The following is a 26,282-nucleotide window of genomic DNA, read 5'->3' as shown; positions in this document are numbered from 1 at the left end:
ACAGTATCTCTATAGTCATGTGATCAACCCTGATCTGTCCGATTTCTCATATTCCATCCTTATTGGTTAAGGTTGCCATCCAAAGTTTGCAGGATTGGTCCGTTTTGAACAAACTGCCTCAAACCATGAACGCAGCGTGCGATTTCCGTGAAATTTCACACGCACATTCCCACTAGGCCGAGGAAGAAATGCCACCCTTTTCACATTGGCCTGTTATAGCACCACCAGCAGGTCTAATTTAGCAAAACACATTTTTGGAACAAAATGCTTCAAATCATGAATGCAGTGTCCGATTGCCGTGAACGACCTAAGAATAAATGGCACCCTTTTCACATTGGCCTATTATAGCGCCACCAGGAGGCCACAATAACGTATCTGACCTGGCGGAGACCTGTGCTCCGAGGAGCACTTTATCTAGTTATTATTATTATTATTGTTATTGTTAATAGACAGGCTACTTTGCACGGGGGTAAAGTGGTAAAGTGGTTATAAAGTAAAAAATAAATGAAAATTGTACTTAAATACCGTACATTGCACCACTACTTGCAAATGTAATGAAAATAAAATTACCCAAACGGGCAAAAGTGGTTAAAAATACTTTATTACAATATTAATACAATATTGGAATGCAGTTTGAAACTGCATTCCAATATTGATCTAGGGTCCTCCCTCCTCGCCGGTACTGCCTTCGGAGCCTCCGAAGCCTGTTTGAGAAAATCACAAGTTCATTAATATTAGTAATGAATGAATATAGTAATGATGTTAGGGGAACACATTTTTGTCGTGCACAATAAGTTCTATATAACAGGCCAAAAACGCCAGTCCACTGCATTTCAGCCTCAGATCGTCATCCCCACTGCTCCGTGTCAGTGCTTCTTCTCCTTCCCCCCTGACGATGCTCCTCAAATGACCAAGCTAAGCTTAGGCCAAAGCCTCCACCTGCTCCCTGAACCCCATGCCTACTACAGCCTTTTATTATTTAATTATTCTTAGTATAAAGAAACTCTCAAACCTCTCCTCCAGCTGTCTCCATTTTCGCCGCTGGGCCGGTGGTGGACACCCGCGTTCGGCGATGCCGCATACGGTCTCCACCAACTTCTGCTCGTCCTTGAGCTTGCGCAGAAACAGCCAAAGTGAAGGGTGACGCACGCCCACAATGTTGTTCCATCTGTGATGGAAACCTGAAATAATCATAGATTTATAAGAACTATACATGCAGCACCCATAGCCCATTGCCTATTGACATTTCATTACAACGTTGCTCAGTGCAAATAGAACAGATTTGGAATGAGAAATGAATAATAATAATAATAATAATATAATAATAATACACCTAATAATAATAATAATAATAATAATAATAAACATACAATAGACACAACAGTGCTTTAGAATGTGTCTTTATTGACAACATGAATATGAGCATTATGGAAGCTCTTTACGTCGCCTTGCTAAACTAATGGCCAAAATCATTTTTTAAAAAGTTTTTCAGTTTTTCATAACAAATTATGACTATTTAAATAGAAATAACACTGTATGTCAGTTATGTAACATAAGAGGTTTAAATAGGATTAAACCTGACTTAGGCCAAATGATTTTGGCCTAAGTCAAAATCCTTTGCCAATTCTTCACAAAAGTCACAAAAACAAGTGACTTAGGCCAACAAAAAGGCCTATTTTGGCCTAAGTCACACTAGGGAGTTAGGCCATTATACTAAAAGGGGCGGGAATAGCATGATCCTTTTCAATTAGGAGATGGGCGATTTAACCAGAGGTGGCCAGTGTCCTGAGGAGCTGACTTAGGCAAAAATATCATTTTCCTCAAAAAATGTCTTAGGCCATTAGTTTAGCAAGGCGACATAATGTAATGCTACCAGGACCAGTGGTGGAATAAGTCCTCACATTTTTACTGGAGTAAAAGTACAAATACCATTTACAAGTACAAGTTACAATTTACACTCTTATCCACAATGACTTACAAGTGTAACCACAATGTAGAAATACTCTGTTACAATAAAATACCTTCAAAAGTACAAAAGTATTGTCATAAAAAAATACTTACAGTACTCATTATGCAGAATGGACTATTTCCCTTTTTTCTTTTTGTCAAAATCTTTCGAAAATAGCAGATCTACAAGTAAAATATTTGCCTCTGAGATGTAATGGATTGTCAGATTAATATGTATTTGGCTGCAGACCCCCATCTGAATAGATTTAGAGCCAGAGACCCCCATAAGAGAAGATTTGAGATTTTATATTTTCTAAATGATAACACATCATTTTTTTTAAATAATTTTTATCCCACGATTTTGTAACCCACATTTTTTCACCCAGTGCCAATTGCCTATGTCATCCTACCCTCTGCCAGCCTAGGGAGAGCCCAAGCTGAAGCTCATGCCTCCTTCAATGCATGAGGAGCAAGCAGGCCGCTTCTTATCACCCGACAGGGGGGAGTTTCCCTGGTTGGACATAGCCCGTGGAAGGAACACGTTATTCCAACCAGTTCCCTTCTCCTCCATCAGGCGCCCCGGCTGACCAGGGGGAGGCAGTATAGTGACCAGGATTACTACATGTTTTTGTGAGGGTATTAACTACCCTAGGAGACACAGGGAGAACATGCATTAACACATTATTCATTGTTTATTTTTAAATAGCAGATCTAGAAGCTCACAACACATCACTGTGAGCTTGTAGATCAGCTATTTCTGAATAGTAAGTAAAAATTGTGGTTAAAATGATGACGATGATGATGATGATGATGATGATGATGATGATGATGATGATGATGATTAAAATAATAGTATCTCTAAATTTTACTTAAGTATTTGAGTAAATGTACTCAGTGAGTTTCCAGCCGTTTCAGTAGCAGTGTTACATAGAATAGAGCAGAAAACCACTGAATGTGTTGTGATTGTTTAAGTTATCATAGAGCCTGGAGGAACCATCAGGTAACCTCATGTTTACTGTGTCTCCCTGCTCCATCTCTACTATCACTCCATTAGATATGTATTCATACCATGTATGATTATTGTATCCAAAGTTATAAAGGAATCGCTGATTATTTTTATACATCATGATATCCACATCCTCTGATGATGATGATCCTGATGATGATCCGGTAGCTGCAGTGAATCTGAAGTAATAAACTCCTTTCACTGGAGATCGAAACACACCTAGAACGAACAAAAAAACAAACACAACACAACACAACACAACCACAACCACACACACACACACACACACACACACACACACACACACACACACACACACACACACACACACACACACACACACACACACACACACACACACACAGGTCATGTTGAGTGATGCTTTTAACCCATTCAGTGTTAATCTGCTTTTTTTGTTTTAATCATGAACACTTTTGCAATTTGGCCGATTCTACAAATGTCCAACAGTTTTTTGAAAAAACATATGTTTCTATATCAGTGGTTCACAAACTTTTTTCATATCTAGGTCCCCCAAAATATTTTGTTCCAGGGACCCCTAGAAGCAAAGTTTTATAAAAAAAATATATATATATATATATATATATATATATACATTTGCACACATTTACACAATTTATTTTTTCAACAATTGCAGATCACTCGTTGCCGCGCAAAGAAATGTTAAAATGACACACAGATGCGTTCCCGGTCTTAAAGGGTTAAACACTGTTAAATACTTACACTCTATTTTTTCTAAAGGAAAGATTTTCAAAAACGTTTCTAGAATAGACGATCTACAAGCTCACATATATTTTAGAAGAGTGTTTGAACATTTTAGCCTGTAATGATGCAGCAGAGTTAACCCTTCACATGCTGTTACTGATGTTTTCACACAGATGTAAGTTGTGTCATTAGTTGGTGAGAGATAATTGACTGTGTTAAGCTCATTAACATAATGAACTTATTCACTTATGTAAAGCTCATAAACATTATGAACTTATTCACTTAATGTAGATTTCATTAACATAATGAACTTATTCACTTATGTAAAACTCATTGACATAATTAATGTCATCACTTAATGTAAAGCTCATTAACATGTTTTACTTATTCACTTAATGTAGAGCTCATTAACATATTTTACTTATTCACTTAATGTAGAGCTCATTAACATAACTAATGGCATCACTTAATGTAAAGCTTATCGTAATCACTTCAAGTAAAGCTCATTAAGACAAGTAACATAATCACCACCTACCTGTAAATCGATTGTAGTGGTTGCCGATGTTAGTGATGACTCTCTTATAAGCCAGAGTGGTTGTAGAACTAAATGGTCCAACATATCCATCATTACTCAACCCAGCAGAGAAGGCCACCTTTGGTTGGTCTGTCAACACAGGAGCATTATCACATTATTTATATTGTTATAAAAGCTTATTACACGGCTTGGTTGAATGCTCGATTCTGATTGGTCAGTCATCGGTCATTATTTCTGGATAATGACCGATGAGCTCTATAACGGACCGCTGTGTAATCAGAGACTCAGAACAGCTGCTCATGTCAACCTGCGCTGCTTGGTTATATGCTTTATCCAACATGACAGCCATGTAAACAAACAAACAATGTCATTTACAACTAAACGTTGCTCTCAAGAATGTTTTTGAAAACATTTGAAGTGAGAAATAGACGATGCAATAACCGAGAAGTCATTCTATTTGATCCACTGCGCTTCCTTGTTTATCGTGGCACAACAAGGGGGAATACCAAAACGCTCGCCCCAAAACACAGTCGCCCCGGGGCAAATCCGGCGGTATTACAGGCAAATCGGCAGTAAATAGAATGGGGGGCGAGTGTGTTTTGGGGCGAGTTTTTTTCCATTTCGTCATTTGTTTTTGCGAGGCGAACTTGTCCGCCCAGCCCAATACTTATGGAATACTTTCATTGCCGTAAGCAAGGAAATACTTCGTTTTGTTGTTACTTTTGGGTAAATGTATTTATGTATTTTTAGTAGCCGTGTAATAAGCGGGATAATGCATGGGGAGGTAGTCATTATTGAAATTTAAAGCCCGACAGGGCGATTAAACGCCCTGTCGGGCTTTAAATTTCAATAATGACTACCTCCCCATGCATTATCCCTTGCATATTTGGGGCGGTGTAGCCGCCCCCTATAAGTGAGTTTTGGACACCGACCAAAAGATTTGTATACCCCCTAACCCTTCCATTGTTAATGCAAATCGATACTTTTGCAAAGTCAGCCAATCACATTACAGCTAGTGTCATCACCACTAACTGTAATGTGATTGGCTGACTTTGCAAATTCAGGACTGTGATTGGCTAGCGAAACACATGACACATGTGCAGCCCTATGAATAGCAGTATGGACTTTAAGAAAAGTAATTTATCCTTTTTGGGGCGGTGTAGCCGCCCCCTATATGTGAGTTTTGGACACCGACCCAAAAATTTGTGTACCCCCTAACCCTTCCATTGTTAATGCAAATCGATACTTTTTTCATATCAGCCAATCACATTACAGCTAGTGTCATCACCACTAACTGTAATGTGATTGGCTGACTTTGCAAATTCAGGACTGTGATTGGCTAGCGAAACACATGACACATGTACAGCCCTATGAATAGCAGTATGGACTTTAAAAAAAGTCATTTGTCCTTTTTTTAAAGTGAGTCATGTGATGACCACACACCGCCCACTTCACACAGGGTGTGATTTTTTTTACTATTAATTATCTAATTATTATGTATATGATTATAAATGTGTTGTCGGGCAGAAACCTCATATCTCCATATTTTTTCCATAAATTAACGCCCTACTTCATCATACAAGAGTGTTGCAAAGATGGTGAAAATAGCAGATCTACAAGCTCACAACACGTCACAATGAGCTTGTAGATCTGCTATTTTCACTATCTCAAATGTTTTTAAAATGACAATAAAAAAGGAATGATTTTGGACATACAGCGACATACCAGTCCCTTAATAAAGCGATATTAAGGGACAATAAAGCAGGCAAAGGCCTACAAAAGGAAAGTTGAGAGAAAGCTGCAGGATAACAACATCAGAGAGGTATGGAAGGGAATGAGGACTAAAGCAAAGAACAGCCAGGTAGCGGACGGGGATGTGGATAAGGCCAATGAGTTGAACCTTTTTCATAATAGGTTTAGCTCAGTGGCCAATGCCGGCCCTGTACCACCAGGCACAGCTCAGTCAACTCACCCCCCCCCCCCCCCCCCACCCCCATCATCTCGGCAGTGACCTCTCCTTCTACCTCTCTATCTCCACCACTGGACTGCAATACCATCACTGCAGCTGCAACGTCGGTGACACCTGCACCGCCTCCACTGTTCATTACAGTGGATGAGGTTAGGGAGGCTGCGCCCTGGAAAGGCAGCAGGCCCAGATGGAGTGTGTCCGAGACTGCTTAGGGTGTGTGCTGCCAAACTGGCGGAGCCCTTACACAAGATATACAACCTGAGTCTTCAAAGGGGGAGGGTCCTGGTTCTGTGGAAAACATCATGTCTTGTGCCGGAACCCAAGGTAGGGCGGCCGGGTGAGCCAAAAGACTACAGACTGGTGGCCCTCACATCACACATCATGAAGACCCTGGAGAGGCTGCTTCTCTGTAAACTGAGACCACAGGTCAATGACATGCTTGACCCCCTGCAGTTTGCATACCAGGAACACATAGGCGTGGAGGAGGCGTGGAGGATGCTGTCCTCCATCCGTTCCATCGAGTCCACTCTCACCTGGATAAGCCGGGTCGATATGTGAGGATTACGTTCTTTGACTTTTCAAGTGCATTCAATACCATCCAACCGTCCATACTCGAGACAAGCTCGATGGGATGGGGGTGGACCCTCCTTTGTGAACTGGATAACAGACTACCTGACAGGACGACCACAGTATGTCAGGCTGAGGAAATGTGTCTCTGGGACGCTGTTGAGCAACACGGGGGCTCCACAGGGGACTGTATTGGCTCCCTTCCTGTTCACACTGTACACGGCGGACTTTAAGTACAACTCTGAGTCCTGTTTCATTCAGAAATATTCTGATGATACAGCCATTGTGGCGTGTGTCAAGGATGGGCAGGAGGAGGAATACAGGGACCTGACAAAGGCCTTCGGGGAATGCAGTGACAGGAACTGCCTCCTACTAAACACCACCAAGACTAAGGAGATGGTGGTGGATTACCGGAGGAACAAGCCTGCTCTTCTTCAGCCTGTCAACGTCCAGGGGACAGCTATTGAGCAGGTACAGTCCTACAAGTACCTGGGAGTTCACCTGGATGAGAACCTGGACTGGGCTATGAACACTGATGTTGTCTATAAAAAGACACAGAGCAGGCTCTTCTTGAGGAGGCTTAGGTCTTTTGACGTGTGCAGCAGAATGCTGCATATGTTCTACCAGTCAGCAGTGGCAAGTGTCCTGTTCTATGCTGCAGTCTGCTGGGGAGGCAGCGTGATGGACAAGGATGCTAAGTGGCTGAACACGCTGGTGAAGAAGGCGGGCTCAGTACTGGGTGAGAGGCCGAACTAACTGGAGGTTGTTGTGGAGAGATTTTATTTATTTAGCGAATGCAAAGTCCTTAAATAGCTGGTGCCATGTTTTTGCACTTTTTCTGTTTTTCATGTGTCTATGAGGTTGATAGAACTTCATTAAGCCCTCCGGTGGTGGTTTTATGATGTTTTATGTCTTCTCTGACTATTTGGAGTTTCTTCCTGGAGGCTGAAACCTTGAGGGTCAAACGTGCCAATAGAGAAACAGCACTTTAGTGACATAGTAAAAACATACCCTCCCCCTCATTATCATAACACAACAGGTGTGGGCATGAGGAGGAGGAGGGACTAGGACAGGTGGGTGGTGCTAAGGTGGTGGAGGAGGTGCTAAGGTGAGAACCAGGTATACTTAATGAACTGGAGGCGTGTAAGGATGAGGATAATTCCTTTTAACAGGTCATTCATGAAAGTCCTTGCGGTCTTGTTTCCAATGACAACCTGTGAGCAATTAGGGGTTAAGAGTCTTGCTCAGGGACAAATTTCATTTCATCGACACATATGCTGGCGTGGCCTGGAATCGAACCTGGGGCAACCAGGGCCTCTGGCTCCCTAGGCGGGCTCACTAACCACTCAGCTATGTCCAGTCCTGAATCGATTGAGTGTCAACCATTGTCTCCTTGGGAGGTTGGTGCCAGGGACCTGTTGGTTAGGGTCTGACACCAGATGTTTGTTTGGGACCTCCTTGGACTCTCATTTCAATATTAACTCTCATTCATTTTTCCAAGCTGATTGGATGGTGAAGTCAACTGGTGGGGTGTTCTTCCAAATTGGCCGTCTGGGTGGAAGTGGAGCAGTGGGTGGGTTGTAGATGTCTGCATGGATTGGTAGATGGGGGGAGTCTTTGGAGTTTTGAAGCATCCTTTGAGTAAATGCTGCTCGCCGGATATGTGGAGGAGCTAGCTATGTTTGATAAGACAGGGAGAGATGTATACACAAGAAGAGGCGGGCCATAATGGACAATGTGGGTCAGCCTCTCCACAACATCTTGGCAGGTCAAAAAAGCGGTCGTAAGGACCTGTTCCGTTCATTGCCCTGCAAGAACGATCGCTTTAAGAACACTTTTGTTCCAACAACAATTAGGCTCTTCAACTCCATGACCAGCCGCTAGGCCTATGAAATGGACTAATGGACTAATGGTCTTAGTTTTTAGTTATTTATGGGTCTATGTGCAATGACAAAGGATTATTTTTATTCCCAGTGACACATTTTAAATGCTTTTTATATGCTTATTTCATAATATATCTTTGCCAGACCTGAAAGGTATGGCCTATACGAGCCTTTGTCATCAATTTGTCCATACATGGTATGTCTGGTTGTGGTTAAGTTTCTTATGCATGAATAAATAGGCACAGACTATTCGATGTTAATGTTCATTTGGTCTACCTCCCTAACGTCAAGGAAAAGCACCTTGATTTCTCTGAGATGAAAGACGAAAGACGAAAAGACGAAAGACGACACAAGAAGAAAAGTCGAAAAGACGAAAGACGAAAGACTTCAGTCCATCCCCCGTCAAGGAAAAGCACCTTTTTCCTTGACGGGTTTGGCTTAGGTCTGGCACAACCAGGTCTCCTGGTCTTGTTTATATTTGTCTTCTCTCAGTTTTAACCTGTGCCCCCCCCCCTCTTTTTGTGATGTGTTTTTAACTAACCTTTCCTGTATGAGCTATGGGATATCTGAATTTCCCCTCAGGGATTAATAAAGTATCTATCTATCTATCTATCTATCTATCTATCTATCTATCTATACCGTTGTTGTCGGGCAGAAAACCTTGTATCTCCATATTTAGACTTTTTATGCCTTTTTTGTAAATGAATGCCTTACTTCATCATACAAGAGTGTCAGAATAGTGAAAATAGCAGATCTACAAGCTCTTTGTAGATCTGCTATTTTCACAATTTTAAATGTTTTTAAAAATAGTAATAAAAAAGGAATGGTTTTGGACATACAAGGTTTTCACTTGACAGCGACGATAAAAGCATATATTTTACTATTAACAAATTATTGATATCTTTATAAAAACATTCATTATACTATTAAATATCAAATTATTCATATTATTATTACAGCATATCGTTGTTGTCAGGCAAAAACCTTGCATCTCCATATTTAGACTTTTTAATTTTTTTGTGAATTAATATCTTATTTCATCATACAAGAGTGTTGCACAAAAACAGCGAAAATAAGATCTACAAGCTATTTGTAGATCTGCTATTTTCACTATTTAAAATGTTTAAAAAAATAATAATAATACTAATAAAGGTTTTGGACATAAAAGGTTTCCACCTGACAGAGACGATATATAAATACAAGAACCGTCCATATGACCATATATAGCAGTTGTTCATATGACCATATATAGCAGTGGTTCATATGACCATATATAGCAGTGGTTCTTATGACCATATCAGGGTTTCCGCTAGGCATATTTTACCAGCCAAAGAATACATTTACCGGCCATATTATAATTAACGTCACATGCGTGTTTGCACTACATACATACATGCACCCAACTGATCATTACACCTTGTTACGTTAGAGTTGCGCTTCTTTCCACTTTATCACAGATGCAATCTGTTCCTGTTTTTATAGATAACTAAATTATATGACCTACTATATCATGCAGAGATGTCGCTTGCCAAAAATGAAATGAATAAAGTGGGCATGAGTGAACCGCTGCGCAATGAATACCAAAACGTCCGCTCTCGGCGGCTCGCCCCAAAACACGGTCGCCCCGGGGAAAATCCGACGGTATTCACCTGGTAGGGTATTCCTAAACAAACATATCAGTAAACTATGCCTAAACCTAACCTTATTCCTATCCTAATCTTAACCTCAGTAAAACTATACCTACTCCTAAACCTATTTCTACCCTTATCCTCAGTAAAACAAATACAAGAACCGCTGGTCCGCCTGAAAAATGGGGGCGAGGGTGTTTTGGGGCGAATCCTAATTACCCTGCGCAACACACCGTCGCACAGTATAAAGAAATGAATATATATTTTGGGCTTTACATCGATTCTCATTCATTGATATGCAAAAGTAGGTTTTGTTTTGTTTTGTTAACGCTAATTATTACACATATATCATGACATAATTATATTATGTCATGATATATGTGGCCTTGCGCGAGGTTCATTACTTGCCTCTAAAGTTGCTTTCACCAACTTTCACCACTTTATCCATTGCAGACAGACAGTCACTGTGCTTGCATAATATCCACGACCCACACGTGTTCGGGTCCCTTTATCGACAATTGGGTCCGGTTTAATTCAGATTCTATCACCTCGGAAAATCCCGGTTCTGTTTATCAACACCCGAGCGAACCACCCTACTCAGCGCTGATTAGTAGGAGACACAGCTGTGTCTCTCATCTGTGTTGTGTCGTATCAAAAATAGCAGACATACAAGCTCACAATACGCGCGTTGCGACTTGCTGTGAGCTTGTAGCTCTGATATTTTCAACGCGCGACACCATCGTACAACGAATAGGCTATTCTATAAATGCAGCGCGCAGCAGCAGAAGAGCAGGCTGTCGGAATTAAACCACACAGTCAGATCATGATAAAGACTTTAAATGATTATGATTGTAATGGTTGTAGCCAAATACTTTATGCAAATAATAATATTAATAATAAGCTTAAATGATGAAATAGCCTAATAACAGCATTTTCCCAACCGGCCACGGCGGCCGGTGGTGTTTATAATTACCGGCCAATTAAACATTTTACCGGTCAATGGCCGGTAAATACCAGCTAATACCGGCTAACGGAATCCCTGGACCATATATAGCAGTGGTTCATATGACCATATATAGCAGTGGTTCATATGACCATATATAGCAGTGGTTCTCAAACTTCATCGTGTCAAGGACCCCCAAATTGATGTTTATTTGGCCGTGGACCCCCATCTGAAAAGGTTTTGTGCCAGGGACCCCCAGAAGAGAAGATTTATGTTAAAAGCATTTTCGATATTACTCTAAAATGTTCACAAATAGCAGATGTACAAGCTCACAGCACGGCACAAGGTGAACGTATAAATGGATAAAGTGGTTAAAATGATTGTGATGCTGTATTAAATACTTTTGATGGAGACCCCCTGGAACCCCCTCAAGGACCCCTGGGGGTCCCCAGTACACTATTTGTGTACTTTTGTTGTTGTTTTTGTTTTTACATTTTTAAGTTCGAAATAAAAATTCATTCATTCATTCATTTATTTATTCATTAATTGGCATATATGGAGAACCGGTTGTCCAGAACCATCGATCCAACCGCTATCACCATATATGGGCATGCCCGTATACAGTATGGGCATATACTGATGACATCAGAGATCTCCATATATGGGTATGAAAGGGACACAGACAGGCTGACAGACGGGTACAACAGGTATTACATAACCAGGTGGGACATAATTATTCAAATTTTATATTTGATAAACATACTTACTGGACAGTTTGTCCACTTTGACCTCAGTGACAGACAGCTTTCTTTTTACTGTGGACAGCTGAGCATCTTGAGCTGAAATCCGACATGAATATTAAATCAATACAACATTAATATTAAATCAATACAACATTAATATTAAATCAATACACCATGAATATTAAATCAATACACCATGACTATTAAATAAATACACCATGAATATTAAATCAATACACCATGAATATTAAATCAATAGAACATTAATATTAAATCAATAAAGCATGAATATTAAATCAATACAACTTGAATATTAAATTAATACAACATGAATATTAAATGAATAAAGCATGAATATTAAATGAATACAACATGAATATTAAATCAATACACCATGAATATTAAATCAATAAAGCAAGAATATCAAATCAATACAACATGAATATTCAATCAAAAATGCTCCTACGAGTGGATTATATGGATCAAACACACAATAAATGACATGATGAAAACAAGATCAGATCTCTGAGCTCAGCTGAATTAATTATAAAGTAAGTAAGACATTTTTCACTGTCCTCTCATACATGGATTGACTGAAAATCATTCTGGTCTAATTACCTCCACTTTCTGTCTTCAAGTTCACCACCTGGTCTTCACTGGTACTGAGTCTGGTCTGGATGCTCTGGATCTGGTCTTCACTGGTATTGAGTCTGGTCTGGATGCTCAGTATCTGGTATTCACTGGTATTGAGTCTGGTCTGGGTGCTCTGGATCTGGTATTCACTGGTATTGAGTCTGGTCTGGGTGCTCTGGATCTGGTCTTCACTGGTATTGAGTCTGGTCTGGATGCTCTGGATCTGGTATTCACTGGTATTGAGTCTGGTCTGGGTGCTCTGGATCTGGTATTCACTGGTATTGAGTCTGGTCTGGGTGCTCTGGATCTGGTCTTCACTGATATTGAGTCTGGTCTGGGTGCTCTGGATCTGGTCTTCACTGGTATTGAGTCTGGTCTGGATGCTCTGGATCTGGTATTCACTGGTATTGAGTCTGGTCTGGATGCTCTGGATCTGGTATTCACTGGTACTGAGTCTGGTCTGGAGGACTGCAACCTGCTTCTGGCTGGCAGTCAATTCAGCAGCCATTTCTGGAAAACATATCACAGAGAAAGATTCAACCTGTACCTTTGCATATTCTCCAGACTGCATTTTCTTTTTCTAACCAGCATTTTATTTTGCCATACCTTCCATCTCATGTTTGGTGATGGCCAACTCCACCCGAATATTAGACACTTTAGACGGCCAATAGGGACGGGCTGTTATTTGCTGATGCCCTGCCCCCTCTGTGTTCCTATTGGCTGGGATTTAACCTGTTAACAATTCTGTATAATTTACAAAAAAATGTGTATACACAGCGCACCCAAAGTAAATTGATTGTTGTTCTTGAACCATTTGGAATAAATGCATGGGCATGGTCTCATTTTGAAGGTAACAATTTTAACTCAATTCCTGCCAATCACGCATAAATGCGATCTATTAAATAGCGCACTTGGCCGCCAATCACGCATAAACGCGTTCTATTGAAAAACCTTTTTTTTTTTTTTTTTTTCAATTTGACCCAAAGACCAAGGAGATATGATTTTTCGAAGGAAAAGACTCCCATCCACTTCCTTGTTAACTTAAACACCTAAAAATGATGTATCTCGGCTCCTGAGTACTTTTTAAATTTCAATGAAAAATCTCTGGCAGACAACAGCAAAAAATCTGAAATAACTCTGGCAGACGAAGTGTTAAGGTTTCCCCAGCAAAACTAATCAACTCTATGTGCAATGGAAATTGAGTAATACAAGTTTGAACTTACTGGAATAGAAGGTTTTACACTTTCGCCTACATTTTTCTATAAATAGATGCCATTATAACACTATTATTATCATATATGAGCTGGAAAACACAATGTGGCCACAGTATGAATCCTTACCTAGCCCATGACCATAAACATTTGATTCTGTTAAAAACTAAACTAAAAATGTAATTATATGATATACTATATTTAATTTAGAAATGTTGATTTCAAAATTATTTTTTCACAGAATCTAATGTGTTCTGGTCATGATTCACCATTCTAGGCTTAAAACAATTGATATAAATATTTTTGGAAATCTCTATGGGAAAAATGTATGTCCTTTTTTTGAGTGGAACCACAAAATGGCCACCACTGCTATGCCCTATGGGGGTTTCTTGAAGGAAAGTGGTTTGGACATTATATATATCACTTAATCACTCCCCGTAGTAAGAAAATCATTTTTGTGGAAATACGGTGGAGTAGAATTCAACTTTCAACAAGTAGCTGCAGCTTTGTGAATATTGTTTGTTTGTATATTTTCGGTTTTGATGCTATCTTGGATATCTTAGTTTGCATCATTTTAATCACAAGACCTGTACCTTTAAAATGGTATATAGCTTGCCTAGGTGGGTGACACACACCTTTTTACACTTGTTTGTCTGAAAAATTCAAAAACGGCCGCGGGCCCGCATATTGTTAACAGGTTAAACAGCCATAACTCCAGTTCCCAGTATGCTAAAGGCCCCACACTTGGTGGGTGCTCTTAGACGGCCAATATGGACGGACTGTAATTTTCTGATGCCCCGCCCCCCTCTGTGTTCCTATTGGCTGGGGTTTAAATAGCCATTACTCCAGTTCCCAGCATGCTAAAGGCTTATCATTTTAACAGCATTAGTGTCTTCATTTAAAGAAATCACACCCAGTGTGAAGTGGGCGGTGTGGTCACAGTGGTCATCACAGTGATGGAAGTGATTAATTTAAAAAAAATCACACCCTGTGTGAAGGTAGCGGCGCCTTTGATACATTTTGTCATCGATATATGTTTATAATGTGTTTATAGCCATGTGTCACGTGAAGCTTGACCAATCACTTTGTTGACGGGTCTGACCAATCAGAACGTTGACGGGTCTGACCAATCAGAACGTTGACGGGTCTGACCAATCAGAACGTTGGCGGTGAACACGGAGCGGCTAGCGCCGCTAAAAACATAAAAGTGTTTTTTTTTTAGTGCATAGTCCTATTTATAGGGCTATGCATATGTGTCATGTGTTTCTAGCCAATCACAGTCCTGAATAGAGTCATGGTGGCTAATCACGGTGCAGGGTTAGGGGGGTACAATGGTGGCCAATCACAGAGCAGGGTTGGGGGGGGGTGCAATTGGGTCGATGTCCAAACATCACATATAGGGGCGGTTGCACCGCCCCAAAAAAATCTGTTTGCTAAACATGAAGTTGCTATATATTAAATATTCAGCTGTGTTACTGTGGAATGGCCAAGCTCAATAGATCAAAAAGTGAATGCTTGTATACAAACTGGCATTATAACAAGCTAGATCTAGGCCTAAAGGAACAAAAGGAAAGGATCAAAGTTTTGGGAATTGAGATAGAGGGGGGAAAGCAGTACCTGAGCTAGGTACCAAGCTAGAAGCCTTGTTCTTAACCCCTATTGTGAATTCAGTTTTAATGGACAATAATACAGGCTTATGGTCTTATTTTGCAAAGTTTTGGGTGGGGCAAATCATTGCCATCAAATTAGGGAAAAGGCTACCATTAGACACACCACATGCTGAAACTAGGCCAAAAATCTATGAAAAGGCAATCACACTGTTTAAGTCTGTAGTTTGGGGTGGAAATTCTTTAGATAAGGTGAACAGAAGTAGTGTGGAAAAGAGCCTGTCACCACAAATGACCAGACTGGTGCGAGTTGGCATTTTAATTGAAACGGAATGTATCCAAGTTTGGAAAAATGTTAACTGTTCATACCTGTTTAACGCGCAAAAGGATGTGGCATGGATTACAGTGCACAACTGCTTCCCTACCAGAGCCTTTTTGCATAGGAGGAGATGTTCTAGAACAAGTCAATGTCCCAGGGTGAATTACAATGGTGAAGAGAATACAGGTCATTTGTTCTGGTTCTGCCAACATTCTCAGAAGGTGTGGGGACTCCTGAGGCCCTGGTTGAATGACCTTTACAGGGCCCCCTTTGTGAATGATATCATGTATGGAGAACTAAATTGCAATGATAGTGACAAATGGTTAAGGTGGTGGGCGGTGATTAACTGTACCAAGGAAGCCATGGAAGTGCAGGAACATACTTGTGTTTAAAAAGTTCAGTATGCCACCAGAGACAATAGCAAAACTGGCTGTAACAATAGCCCGGGATCATATCCTCAAAGATAAAACAAAATATGAAAACAGGAAAACAAGGGAATTGTGGAAAATAAGAAATGGTTTTGTATATGAAATTTTAAAGGATACAATGTGAAAATGTAATGAATGATGTAATATATAAGGAAACATGCTATGAATATTTGCGAAATTTTAGGATGAAAGTATGAAAATGTATTGATTAACTGCCTGTAATTTTTGTCAGAATCAAATAAAAAGTCTAAAAAGTGGTACTGTAGGGGGAGGGGAACCTGATAGAGCATCGCAGTTGCGCAGAATCCGGGTGCCGGAAGTAAATACTCAATGCATTTTTCCCATTGACTTTTCCAAAAATATTTATATCAATGAATTTAAGCCTAGAATCAAGCCATCCAGGATTCTGGTGAATCATGACCATAAAACCTTTTTTTCTGTGATTTTTAAAATTTTATATTTAATTATATGATATACTATGTTTAATAAATACCCTTTGTTTTGCCGTTTTCAAAAAAGTTTTTTCACAGAATCAAACGTTTTATGGTCATGATTCACCAGGATCCTGGATAGCTTGATTCTAGGCTTAAATTAATTTATATAAATATTTTCGGAAAAGTCAATGGGAAAAATGCATTGAGTATTTACTTCCGGCAACTGGAAGTGGGCGGGAACTGCGACGCTCTATAGCAGAGGTCCTCAGCTTATTTGGAATACTGTAGTGTAGGCTACACAGTATATCATTAACATAACCGGTTTTGCTAGCAGGTTCCCCTCCCCCCTACTGTCTGTCTGTCTGTCTGTCTGTCTGTGCGCACACGCTGCTCAGTCAGACAGACACACACACACACACACACACACACACACACACACACACACACACACACACACACACACACACACACACACACACACACACTGCGATGTGCAGTGTTTGAAAACTTTAGTTACTTTGTAGATTTTGATTATTATTACAAAACATACATTAACCATTAACCTTATATAAACGTTGTCTATTTAAAAATAGCAGAACTAAGCTACACGTTGTGAGCTTGTAGATCTGCTATTTTACATTTTGACATAAGGTGTGAAACAGGACTTTCTGCATAACAAGTAGAGAGAAAGAGAGAGAGGGAAATACTCTAGTAAAGTAAAAAATACCTAAAATCTTTACTTATGTACAGTACTTGAGTAAATGTAACTTGTTACTTTACACCACTGTAAAATGAAAATACACTGTTGTGTAAAATGTTTGAAAATATTTTTGATGCCAGTACTTTGTAGTTTTACTCAGTAACAGTTTTAACACAGGCCTTTTACTTGTAACAGAGTATTTTTATATTGTGGTAAAAAACAGGACATTCTGCATGGAATTTGCAAGCTAATAGCGTGGGGTTCAAACCCGGGGCGTAAAATCACTGGACATCAGCTTTAACCACTAGCCTGACTTGACTGTCTCAGATATTGAGGAAAAAAATATTTACAACACAGCAGTTGATTTGGGATAAATAATAATATTGTTATATTATTATTATTATTATTATTATTATTATTATTATTATTATTATTATTATATGCTCAAGGGATGAGCTTGTAGATCTGCTACTTTCAAAAGATGTTTTATATATTTTATACATTTAAAAAGCACAGCGAAGCACAGCTATTGGAAATTGGAAATACTCTAGTAAAGTAAAAAATACCTAAAATCTTTACTTATGTACAGTACTTCGGTAAATGTAATTTGTTACTTTACACCACTGTAAAATGTTTGAAAATACACTGTTGTATAAAATGTTTGAAAATAGCATTGTGAAAATTGTGAGCTTGTAGATCAGCTATTTTCAGTTTTCCTCTGCAAACATTTTAGCTCTCTTCTGCCACCCTGGCCACCCACTGTCCACCTACTGTATTACAACAATGAAAAACTTAAACACGCCCCTAAGGCATAGCCACACTCCCAACCTTTCACAACCTAAGGATATGGTGGGTAATGGTAGGTGCCTTTCAGAGACTGACGTGCAACGATCAACAGGTAAGTACTGTATCTATCCCGTTTCTATCTATCTATCTATCTCTCTGTTTGAGAGAGATATCTGTTTCTCTCTCTCTCTCTCTCTCTCTCTCTCTCTCTCTCTCTCTCTCTCTCTCTCTCTCTCTCTCTCTCTCTCTCTCTCTCTCTCTCTCTCTCTCTCTCTCTCTCTCTCTCTCTCTCTCTCTCTCTCTCTCTCTCTCTCTCTCTCTCTCTCAGGGGCGGCCATAGCTGAGTGGATAGATAGTGAGCCTGCCTAGGGAGCCAGAGGCTCTGGTTGCCCCAGGTACGATTCCAGGCCAGGTCAGCAAATGTGTCGATGAAATGAAATTTGTCCCTGAGCAAGATTCTTAACCCCTAATTGCTCACAGGCCCTCATTGGAAACAAGACCGCAAGGACTTTCATGAACTGACCTGTTAAAGGAATTATCATTTCTCTTTCTCTCTCCTGGCCCCGTATTATCGCTGCTTGCAGCTATATTTCTTCTTGAAATTGTTTTATTTCTTTATTTTTGTCTAAACACCCAGTGCCATACAAATTGTTAGGTTAAAATAAGTGTAAAACAGCTCTATATTCTGATAGTATTCATTGCCATAGAGTTCTGGGGGTCTCCATGTCTCCCCAGCTCTTTATTAAACAGAACATGCATTTTCAGGATACCATTTTTCTCCCCAATCAGGATAGAGAGCTCAATCAGGGTGCAGATTAAACAAGTGAAGCATGAAGTGATGATACACATAAATGATGAGTAGACACACAATTGGAACTGGAACACTATCAAAATTAACCTGATAAATGGGTTCTCTCTCCTGATTGACTCAGATTTTGTCACCTACCTAAAAAAATATGTTCTGTTTGTTAAAGATTAGGAGAGACAGGGAGACTCCTGTTACTGGACAAACACAGTTAGTCCAGGACACTAAAAACTAGCTCTTTTTTTTATTAAGGTTTCGAGGCCATCAGGCTCGAAGCCTTTCTTGGGATACTAGGCTTTCACTATTATTATTCTTCCGCCGCTTTTGGCAGTTCTGGCCTAACCGCGTGGTCACTTTTTATGAAACTCGGCAATATGGTAGAGGGCTATGCCAAACGGCGAAGACCCGAAACTCACAACCATTGGCCAAAGGGTGGCGCTGTAGCACTCAATTGAAATGTGCCAACTTTGAACAGGTACAACTCATGCCCTGTTTGACCTACAGCCATGAAACTTCGATGCACACATGCGTCTCCTCATGCCTAACAACTTTCACTGTTTGACTTTTGACCTCTGAACTTTAGATCTCCCACCATTTCGAATTCTATGAAAAGCAGTAAAAAGCAGTAAAAATCTAACTCCTCCTGGGATTTTTGAGCAATCTGTACGAAACTGTCTACACATGAACTTTTGACCAATGCCGACAGACGTGAGCAAGCGGATTTTCCATAAGTGAAAACGTTAAGCTTTTATAAGCCAATGAAAATTGCAGTTTTATGAAAATTATTCATCTGCCCCTAACACATACATGCAGACTCACATTTGTTTGACACTTTGCAATATTGTAGAGGGTCATTCCAAGTATCACTGAAACCAATCTTACTCCAATTGGTCAAAGGGGGGCGCTATAGCAATTTTTTGAAAATGCAAACTTTAAACAGGCAAAAGTCATGCCTCGTTTGGCCGACAGCCGTTAAACCTGCTTACACATGTGCCTTGACTCATGAGGAACACATGTATCACTTTGACCAGTAAGCTCTGCCCTTAGATTGTCTGCAATTTTGAGCAGTTTGAAAAACATTTAAATCCAGGATTTCTGAGCAATTTGCGTGAAACTGTGTCAAATAAATGTTTGAGGCCCTTTTTCACAGGTTCAGGTGTGTTGGTTCAATAGCTTGATCGCTTAATCATCTGCCTTGAAATCACAGGGTTACCGGTTTTAATCCCACCTCATGTAGACTTCATTATAATTGCATTGCACACAACATGACTGTATCAATGAATGCATGTGCAATTGTTAAAGATAACGAGAAATGCATACTTGAAAGTAGTTATTTTCAATGTATGATGTACTTCATTCGCCCTTTTGTTTTGTTTTGTTGGATTCTCCTTTCTCACTGTCTGATGCTGTGGATTCAATAGCTCGACCAGTAAAGTGTGAGCCTCATGTGCCGAAGGTCCCTGGTTCAAATCCCACTCATTACAGTTTACATTTACATTGCATTGTACAAAACATGACCCTGTTAATTCAGACATGTGCAACTTTTAAACAATAACATGAAATGCTTTTTTGAGACTAGTTGTTAGTTTTTTACCTCAAAACTAAAGTAATTGTAACAGAATGTTTTTCTTCACATACCAGTTCTATTAAGGGCAAGTACACAATGTAGGACTTTTAAAGTGGTCGGGGGTCGTCTGATCGTAAAGCATTTCACACTACAGGAGTTTATTTCTTGAAACCGGCTGTCATATATCGTTGTGGTTTTCACCCTATAGATTGATCCCCGACCAGGGATTACACACTGTAGGATACTTTCACTAGGATGCTGTCCAGAGTCAGACTGTTATATTGGCAAAACATATTTTTTGACATTTTATCTGAATTCCTCTCCTCAAAATGTAATTGGAAGTCAACTGAAATCTCAAACGAATGAAAATTGGACTCATCATCAATTTATATGTCTTTTTGACAATAATTAGTGGCCATTTTGGATCGATGCTAATCAAACATATTTCCGCAACTAGGATGTCTTAGGAGTTTTAGTATGTTGTTCTGGACCCCTCAAAAAAATTACTTTGATGTGAAACGCTAGTTTGCCTGGACTATCTATATGTAGCAATGATAACAATACAGAGATATTTAAAGGGCAAGAACTCTTTGGTAGAAGTTTGGGTTTTGTAGTTACCTTGCCATGATGTAACTCCAAATGTGGACAAGAAATACAAAATAATTGCTGCATTGATTTGACATTGATAATTAAAAATATGCTCCTCATTGACTTACATTGCATGGTCCTCGGTGTCAGTCTTTTAGCATGTAAACAAACACAATCAAAAACTGATTCAGACAATAAAGAACATCACCAAACCCAGGCCTACAGTTTGTTTTTTAAATACAAATTTCAACTTCCTGTTGATTTTACTATTTGAAGATCTAGATCCGGCTCCATGGATCCAGTCCGGGTTTTATTACTAATTAAAATAGCAAAACCAAAAGGAAGTTGACATTAAAACAAAATAAACTAATGTGATGTTCTACTGTCTGAATCAGTTTTGTTTGTGTTTATCCACGGGCTAAACAAGTGAATTTGAGAGATGTTTCACCGTACAATGAGGAGCATATTTTAATTGATCAATTTCTAATCAATGCAGCAATTAATTTTGATTTCTTATCCACCTTTGGGGTTACATCATGGCAAGGTAACTACACAACTCAAACCTCTACCAACGTTTTCTTGCCCTTTAAAACTGTTACTGAACAAACACTCTATAGCAATGATTACTATCACAATATAGAGCTAGTTAACACTGTTACTGAACAACACTGTTGGTGTTTTGTAAAATATTCTCAATACCTGCTTTGTGTTTCTGCAGTTCCTCCACTAGCTTCTCACTCTCACTGAGTCTGGTCTCGAGCTCTTCTGTCTTGGTTTCACTCGCAGACAGTCTGGAAGCCATATCTGAAAAAATATATATATAATCACAGAGAAAACTGATATGTGAAATTCAGTGGTGGAAAAAAGTATTCGTACACGTTTTACTTAAGTAAAAGTAGTAATAGCCTACTGCTAAAAAAGAGATTAGGCAGAATGTCCTTTTTCACAAGTTATCAAATGTGTAAAACAAATTTTAAGTTGCTTGTACATAATGGTAGAACGGTTGTGAGCTTGTAGATCGTCTATTTTCAAATAGCCAACATATATAAATATGCACATTGTTTAATGGACGACATAAATAGCTTGAAGTGCTCATGTGGCCTTTTATAGTCGCTTCTTTTGGGCTTGTTTTCATAGACCTGTTTGCTTATTTCTCCCGCAAAGTCTGGCAACACCGCTGTTGACGCAGCAGCAGCCTCCAGTCTCACTGTGAGGATTTTACACAGAGAGCTGCGTGCTGCGCTCAACTCTAATCCATTGCCGTGTGCGCTCTTGCAGGTGGTTGTTTGGTGTTATAATAATTTATAACTTGTTTGTAAAATTAATGAGGGGAAGGGGAGAATGTAATCCTCCTGTAACGCCCGTTACAACACCCCCGTTACTGTAATCCAGATTACACATTTTAAAATGTACTCTAAGACGTTACCGTTACGTTTTTTTTTAACTCTGATTACGTAACGGCGTTACATGTAATCCGTTACTTCCCAACCCTGGCAACCCTGGCAATCGCACACAGACTGTGTGCGTCTATGCACGCAGCCTACCTGCAGTGAGGCGCGCGCGCGCACACACACACAAGCCTAACTTTTTCTTTTTGTTTCAAAACAACAACGATAGCGATCGGCAACTACACGTGAGAGACTCATGGTCCCTGTGTGAGCGCGTGTGCGCGCAGCCTCCCTGCACTGAGGCGTGCGTGCACACACACACACACACACACACACACACACACACACACACACGCACTAGCCTACCTTCAGTACTAGTCCTCTGCAACGCGCCGATCATGGCACACGGATTTATCCATTTAAAAATAAACTCCATGGACGGATTCATGGCGACTGTGACGCGCGCGTGTTGCAAGGATCGCGATCGCGGTAAGTTTTTCTTTATTTGTTTCAAAACAATGATCACTCGGCTGATGTGTTTGGGGTCAGGAAAAGTGCATCCCCGCGCGTGTTAGCCTGTTTCCAGACCAATCTGCCAATGCAAAAAGAATTGCCCTCGGCAGATTAGGTCTGGCCCCTCTCAATAGAGATTATATTTATCTCCCTCCGAAGTTGTGAGGGACCAATCAGGGCCCAGTATGCAAATATGGGGCGGGTTTATCACCAGAGGCATTTTTTTAATTTGCCACTCAGAAATATGTACATGTTCCAGACAGAGATTCCAGACTAATATCTACACAGTGATATTAGTCTAACCATGCCAGGCTACGCGCGTGTATGAGCATACACGCGCGGCCACACACACACACACACACACACACACTAGCCTACCTTCAGTACTAGTCCTCTGCAACTAGCCGATCATGGCACACGGATTTATCCATATAAATCCGTGTCCATATAAATCCGTCCCCTTCCCCCTCCCTCCTCACACACACAGCTCTGAGTGAGAGCTCAGCTGCGGGTGAAGAGAGATCGACACAGAGGAGCCTCGTAGTCACAAACAAGTTAACAAACTTAATGTCCATACCAAGAACAGTCGGAGAGGGTTTCTTGTACATCTTAAATCAGTTTAGAGTAGTGATACTGCGGAGGATATATTTTCAACACAAATGTGTAGGCTATACTGTATTGCCTCATTATTTAACATCAAAGTAACTCGTTGCTGGAGTGCAATGGCCGCTTTGACACAAGCAAGCCGTATTTAACCACAGAGAATGAGCACAAATTAACTCTCAGCTGGTAATATTTCTGTTTTTAATGTCCTGTAGTCTGGAATGCGTTCTATAGTGTAGGACTAGGAAGCAAATGCTGAGCTGCATAAAGGCAGGTTCACACTGTAGGATATTTGGTCCGATTATGGTGTCGGGGACCTTTTTGGGGGCTCGCCGACAAAACCTCCCGATCTGACGCAGATCGGGCTGTGATCGGCGAGGTTTTGGTCGCTGTGTGTGAAAGGCTCTGCGAGAGGATACGGCCACGATAATGTATGAGTGTGTGTGTGTGTGTGTGTCATATGTGTGTGCGTGAGCAGCTCAGCTCCGTCACAGTCTAGCCTCGGGAACCTGAGATTTTCTTTTGTCGTTGCCAGATTTTGCGAGAGAAATAAGCAACCACATCTATGAAAACAAGCCCTACAAAAGTGACTATAGGGCAGGCCACATGTACAACCCCATATACAAATACCTTGCATATTTTAAGATAGCCGATCTACAAGCTCACGCAGCTATTTTCAAAGAAAAATCTTGAAAAAAGAGAAAATTGTGGATGATTTTCCAAATCCACACAGATCTATATGGGGGTCTGTGGCACAGCACATTTTCAGAAGGGGGAGGTCTGCAGACAAATATTAATTTGGGGGTCCTTGCCATGAAAATGTTTGAGAACAACTGGTTCAAACAACATTAGGAAACAAGGCCAAATAAGCAACTACACTTTCAAGCAACGTTACAGAAAGACAAGCCCAAAGTCGCTTAATAAGCGGACATGGCAACACTGCTGCATGCGCACTTGAGGAGAGAGAGAGAGAGAGAGAGAGAGAGAGAGAGAGAGAGAGAGAGAGAGAGAGAGAGAGAGAGAGAGAGAGAGAGAGAGAGAAGAGAGAGAGAGTCGCGCATAATCACGGGAGACGTTGGTTAAAATGAATTGGAATAAAAACAATGGAATGTATTGGGTGGATCTGGACAGCATCCTAGTGAACTATCCTTCAGTGTGTAATCCCTTGTTGGCGACCAATCTATAGTGTGAAAACCACAATGATATATGACAGCCGATTTCAAGAAATAGACTCCTGTAGTGTGAAATGCTTAACGATCAGATGACTTCGCGACAACTTTAAAAGTCCTACAGTGTGTACCTGCCCTAACGCTATGGACCAGAGCCGTGCTAGAAAGAGCATGTCAGCCCCTCCCTCTCCTGCTAAACTCAGTCACTGCTGATGTTATAGAATGGAAGACAGTGATAAACAATGATTGTATGTATTGTTTTCTTAGTTTTTATATCGAACACAGTGGTGGCTCCAGGGAATTGTGATTGGGAGAGCTAAGGGGGGCTTTATTGTTTAGAGCAGAGGCTAATGAATTTAGGCAACAGACAATAATAACTTTGTTTCATAGGCCACGTAACATAAATATAAATTACTAAATGTTTTGTGTTATACAACGATTCAAATAATTATGCAATAAGCAGATGGCTTATTATAGCATACACATATGATGTCATAGTTTAGTTTGGTACTAGAAGTCAATTGTATTTCAAATGTATATATATATTTAATTAATGTATTTATTCCATACAAAAATATAATCGGAATCAAATAAGCAGTGATTGGATATTGGTCATAATTTCATTATCGCGCATCTCAAGTATTTAGATATTTGTTATTCATTTTATCAGACACTCCCACTTCCTATACAAACACGTTGTAACTTCAAACTCCATTTTAATTAGACTCATTGAAAACCCACGTCCCTGTTTCCGGTGACGGATATTGTCCTTCTAATGAATGTATGAAAAACATGTTCATGTTTGAAAGGTAAACATCCTAACCTGCATTTTGTCCCTCCAGGTGGCTCTGCCTCTCCTCCAGGTTGTTCTTCAGCTGTTGGAACAGCGCCTTGACGTCATTGTGGAGGTCATCAGCCTCAGCCAGACAGAACAGGAAAAGAAGCAAAGCAGTCTTCATCGTGAAGCCGAGGCTCTGAAGAAAACAAGCATGAAACCTCTTATTTATTGGATGTTCAGACCCTAATATGGATTGGTTTGTTCAGGGGGAGTGACATATATATTCTATTCCTGTTTCTCATTGGATGGAGGCGTGGAGAAGCATGTTTGGAGCCAACCAATTGGTTCCTTCACGGAACACACACGTTTAGGGGAGGTGGAGTTAGCTGTGTTCCTGAGAGCAGTGGTTCTCAAAGTGGGGTCTGGGGACCACCAGGGGTCCGTTAGGGGGTTCCATGGGAGTCCTCAGCAAAACTAGGAACAATTTAAACACACTTAAACCTATTCAATATTTAGTTCATTGGAACAGCCGATCTACAAGCGGAACATTTTGAAAAATGGTGCGTAATTGTGAAGAATTTAGAATAATGTTTTTTTAAGGACACCAATCTTCTCTCTAAACGTATCAATACCACAATGTAGAAATACTCACAAGTAGAAGTCCTGTATTCAAAATGTACTTGAAGTAGAAAGTACAAAAGTACTGGCGTCAACATGTAGGCTACTTAAAGTAACAAAGGTAAAAGTACTCATACACAGAATGTCTCATTTCACAAGCTTTCAAAATGCTTAAAAAATTGCAGATCTAC

General features: G+C 40.1%; 1 protein-coding gene across 1 annotated transcript; it reads right to left on the bottom strand.

Moving 5' to 3' along the window:
* Positions 1-1,405: 1,405 nt before the first annotated feature.
* LOC311041848 (uncharacterized protein) lies at positions 1,406-25,693 on the bottom strand. The gene is made up of 6 exons (XM_084052333.1): positions 25,519-25,693; positions 21,722-21,826; positions 12,563-13,087; positions 11,969-12,040; positions 4,212-4,340; positions 1,406-3,172 (listed from the first exon to the last, which is right to left on the bottom strand). Exons 1-6 carry the CDS (start codon positions 25,652-25,654, stop codon positions 2,871-2,873), a joined length of 1,269 nt encoding a protein of 422 aa, XP_083908459.1. The 5' UTR covers positions 25,655-25,693; the 3' UTR covers positions 1,406-2,870.
* Between the last annotated feature and the right edge of the window lie 589 nt (positions 25,694-26,282).

Source organism: Gymnoscopelus microlampas (assembly GCF_963454915.1).
Source record: "Gymnoscopelus microlampas genome assembly, chromosome: 1".
NCBI lineage: Eukaryota > Metazoa > Chordata > Actinopteri > Myctophiformes > Myctophidae > Gymnoscopelus > Gymnoscopelus microlampas.
The sequence above is the reverse complement of the archived record's forward strand: the minus strand, read 5'-3'. Positions and strand labels throughout refer to the sequence as shown.